The 4437-nt window shown below is 53.8% G+C and overlaps 1 protein-coding gene across 1 annotated transcript; it reads left to right on the plus strand.

Annotated features, from left to right (window-relative positions):
• Nucleotides 1–2161: 2161 nt before the first annotated feature.
• On the plus strand, nt 2162–4285 carry LOC119330874 (putative anthocyanidin reductase). The gene is made up of 5 exons (XM_037604002.1): nt 2162–2426; nt 2544–2722; nt 2987–3211; nt 3345–3724; nt 3901–4285. The coding sequence occupies exons 1-5, from the start codon at nt 2207–2209 to the stop codon at nt 4058–4060; spliced, it is 1164 nt and encodes a 387-aa protein (XP_037459899.1). The 5' UTR covers nt 2162–2206; the 3' UTR covers nt 4061–4285.
• The last annotated feature ends 152 nt before the right edge of the window (nt 4286–4437 follow it).

Consider the following 4437-nt stretch of genomic DNA (forward strand, 5'->3'; position numbering starts at 1 on the left):
TTACCGTATCTTGACTCTTCATATTTACCGTATCTTAACTCCTTATCCTTATATTAGAGCAACTCCAATGGGGCGACCCATTTCGTCCTCCTGTGTCCGTTTAGGTCGGCGAGGACACAAAAGGCGACCCAACGCGCCGACCCAAACGGACGCGCATCCGCTTTTCGTCCGCGGGTGACCCATTATCGGTCCATTTTTGAGCCGGATTTGCGTCGGCGCGGACACGCGACGGACGCGTGCACGCTCGCCTTCTCCTCTTCCCGGGCCCGCTGGTTGGTAGCACATTGGCCTCCCCCCTCACCCCCAGCCAACAGCAACCCCGCCCGCCTCCTTCGTCACCAAAGCTGCCGCCCATTTTTGCCGGCGACTCTGCCAGCTGCTGCCGCCTCCACATCCGCCCAGTAACACCGCCCACTCCCCTCGTCGCCCGACACCGCTGTCTTGCCGCCGGGGAGCAAACTGCTTCCCACCGTCGCTCCCCCTACCGCACAGCCGCCCCGCGACCAAGAAGCCACCTCGCCGCCCCGGCCAGATCCGACCGGCACGCTCGTCGGACGCCGGCAGGGCAGCTAGCTGGCCCGTGCGTGCCACTACTCCCCTCGCCGGCCGTCTCCTTCTTCGATGCCCGCAAGCTGTTCGACAGTTTGCCAAGGTACGAAAATGGACTCCGCCGATAAGTTCTTTTTCCACAATTTCCTTTGCGACTCCGATGATTCATCGTCCGACGATGAGGAGGAGATATTGGCTGCCGTGTTGGTCCATCACCACCTCAACAGCCAGCGGCTATTGTTCCGTGGCTCCATTCTGGGCCACCTTCCAGCGTTGAATCGCAACCGAGAGAGCGGGCATTTCCTTCTTTGGAAGGACTACTTTGATACAACAAACCCGTTGTTCAAACATCAAAAATACCGCCGCCGTTTCCGTATGAGTAGGCATCTTTTCAACCGTATTAGAGAGGGGGTGGTCGACTATGATGACCATTTTCGAGTGCAAAGAGGATGCATCGGCAAGATTGGTTTCTCCTCTTATCAGAAATGCACTGCCGCCATCAGAATGCTTGCATGCGGAGTGCCCGGTGATCTCATTGACGAGTACGTCCGTATGAGTGAGTCTACATGCCTAGAGTCACTGTATAAGTTTTGTAAGGCTGTTTATTGCTGTGTTTGGCCCTGAGTACTTGAGAGAGCCGACAGCTGAAGATACAGCCCGTTTGTTGGCGATGAATGCCAGAAGGGGCTTCCCAGGGATGCTTGGCAGCATAGACTGCATGCACTGGGAGTGGAAGAACTGTCCTTCTGCTTGGCAAGGGCAGTATAAGGGACATGTCGGGGCTTGCACTGTCATACTAGAGGCCGTGGCGTCTCAAGATCTCTGGATCCGACACTCTTTCTTTGGCATGGCTGGATCACACAATGATATCAACGTGCTTCAGCGCTCGCCGGTGTTTGCTAGGCTTGCCGAAGGCAACATCCCACCGGTGAACTTTACTGTCAACGGCCACAACTACGACAAAGGATACTACCTGGGTGGCGGTATCTATCCTCAGTGGACCACTATTGTCAAGACAATACCCAACCCTGTCGGAGAGAAGAGGAAAAGATTTACCCAAGAGCAAGAGAGTGCTAGGAAGGATGTCGAGCATGCCTTTAGTGTTTTGCAATCTCGATGGGGCATCGTTCGGTATCCTGCTAATACCTGGAGCACGCAGAAACTGTGGGAGGTGATGACTGCTTGTGTGATCATGCACAATATGATCGTAGAAGACGAGCGCCCGGAACGTCTGTACGATCAAGGGTTTTAGTTTTAGGGTGAGAATGTTGTGCCTGAGCATGGAGTAGCGGCAACGTTTGAAAAGTTCACCCAATTTCATCAAGACGTGCTTGATTAGGAAACTCACGTGCATGTGAATGCAAATGAATGTAATATTGGGCGGCCAACCAGCCACGCCTGCACATATAAATCAGCGTGTTGGGCATGCTGCCGACCCATATCAAAAACTGACAGACGCCAGATGGACGATCGATCTAAACAAACAAAAAGCGAACGAAATCGCCGTCCGGTCATCCCATCGGAGTTGCTCTTACGGCCTTTCACCATTTTCTCCTTGTTTTCCCAAAGGAAAAGCGAACAACAAGTTGTATTCTTCTCTCTCGCGGTCAACAGTCAAACCCATTTGCCCCTCACGGTCATCTCTCTCGGTATAAAAATGGCGAAGAACTGCCGGAAGCGGCAGCCCAGCTCCTCCTCACATCACAGCAGGTTCTATCTCCACCCAGCAGCAATGGCGGAAGTGGGGAACGGCGCGGGCAGTGGCGGGCGCGGCATCCGGGTGTGCGTCACCGGCGGCGCCGGGTTCATCGGCTCCTGGCTCGTCAGGAAGCTGCTCCAGGCAGGCTACACCGTCCACGCCACCCTGCGGAGCATCGGTACGCGCGTTCCATTAATTAACTCGCCGTAGGTGATGAGGTTTGTAGCCGCGTGTCTGATTCGCGGACTCTGGCGCCGCCGGGCTGATCCGATCTGGTTGGTGTGGTTGGCTGCAGGGGACGAGGGGAAAGCGGGGCTGCTGCGGCGGCTCGTCCCCGGCGGCGGGCCGCCGGAGCAGCTGGTGCTGTTCGAGGCCGACCTCTTCGACGCCGCCAGCTTCGCGCCGGCCATCGCCGGCTGCCAGTTCGTTTTCCTCGTCGCCAACCCCTCCGCGCACGAGGCCGCCGACTCCAAGGTCAGTCAAACTGAAACTGAAACTGAAAATTCCGGCACTTCGATCTGTCATCCGTGTTTGTAGCGTAGAAAGATTCGATTGATGTCCGGTATCAGTTCTTGATCCGGTCGCTGATCGCAAACTGAATCGCATGGAATTTGTGAGATCAATTTGGGGGAAAAGCATAGGGCTGTGCACAAATACAGTTTCAGAGTTCAGACTGTTAACTTCTTCAGAGTCCACCAGTCGATGCTGATGAGTCATTTCGCTACTTTCTGCTGGCAGTACAAGACTTCGGCGGAAGCCGCGGCGGATGGGGTGTGCGTCATCCTCCGGCTATGCGCGCAATCTAAGACAGTGAAGCGCGTCATCCACACCGCATCGGTGACGGCTGCTTCGCCGCTGACAAAGTCCTCCAGCGCCGTGACCGCGGTGTACAGCGATTTCATCTCTGAATCTTGTTGGACTCTGCTGGATGTCGATTACCCTCTCCGGAGCGTGCATTTCGATGTAAGTGGTAGTGTTCTTCTTGCCCTTCAAACTGAAGCATGGATTCATGATCTGTAGTTCTGTACATTAGGTGCAAAATGATAATCTTAGTGGCAACATCATCATAGTGACAGTGTTGGGTGCTCATCTGCAGAAGTACATAGAGTCCAAGGTCCTGTCAGAGAAGGAGCTCCTCAGCTACAACGACGGCGAGAGCCCGGCGTTCGAGGTGGTCACCCTGTCGCTGGGCCTCGTCGGGGGCGACACGGTGCTCAGCCACCTCCCAGAGACGGTGGAGAGCATGGTGGCCCCGGTAACCAAGCAAGATCCCTACTTCATGCTGCCGAGGATCCTGCAGAGGCTGCTGGGCTCGGTGCCGCTGGTGCACGTCGACGACGTCTGCGCTGCGCTCATCTTCTGCATGGAGCAGCCCTCCATCTCCGGCCGGTTCCTCTGTGCCGCCGCCTACCCGACGACCCTCGACATCCTAGACCACTACAGCAGCAAGTACCCCCACCTTGAAGTCCTCAGAGAGTAAGCACTGAGTTCTTCCCCTGCAACAAAGAATCATTATACCCCGGCAAAAAAGAAAAAGGCATTATTATGCATTCCATCGATTCATCGTCGAGCTTCTCATGAAATTCGGTGACATCCATGATCATGTGTTGCGCTGCTGCAATCGGCTGACTGGCTGAATTGGTGCATGACAGGACTGATGAAGTAGCCAGGGTGCACCCCGAGAGGAGCAAGCTTTGGGAACTGGGCTTCAGGTACAAGTACGGGGTTGAGGAGATACTAGACGAAAGCATCGACTGTGCTGTGAGGCTGGGCTCCCTGGATGCATCCAAGCTCATCGTCCAGCAGGAGTGATGAACTCAATGATGTGCAGGGCAAGTGATCATAGTATGCTCTTTACTTGTTCATTATTTTACAGTACCACATGTACTACTAAAAGAAGAAAAACAATATATAAATAACAGAGATGCTTTTCTATTTACTGGCAGCTTAAGGTTAGCTTGTTCTTTGATTTTTGCTCTGGAAATCTGTACACATTCATATCATCGCTGAGATCTTTGGATTTTCCATGTAATTTAATACATGAGTTAAACAGATAAAGGCACACATCTTTATCATGGCAAAGAACTATGAAACTACACAATTACCAATGCTCATCTTCAACTTGTCTCTACCCGAAAAACGGGAGGTCTGGACACGAAAAGCAACAGGAAACAGAGGACCAAAGTAGC

The sequence above is a fragment of the Triticum dicoccoides genome, chromosome 7A (assembly GCF_002162155.2).
Source record: "Triticum dicoccoides isolate Atlit2015 ecotype Zavitan chromosome 7A, WEW_v2.0, whole genome shotgun sequence".
Classification (NCBI taxonomy): domain Eukaryota; kingdom Viridiplantae; phylum Streptophyta; class Magnoliopsida; order Poales; family Poaceae; genus Triticum; species Triticum dicoccoides.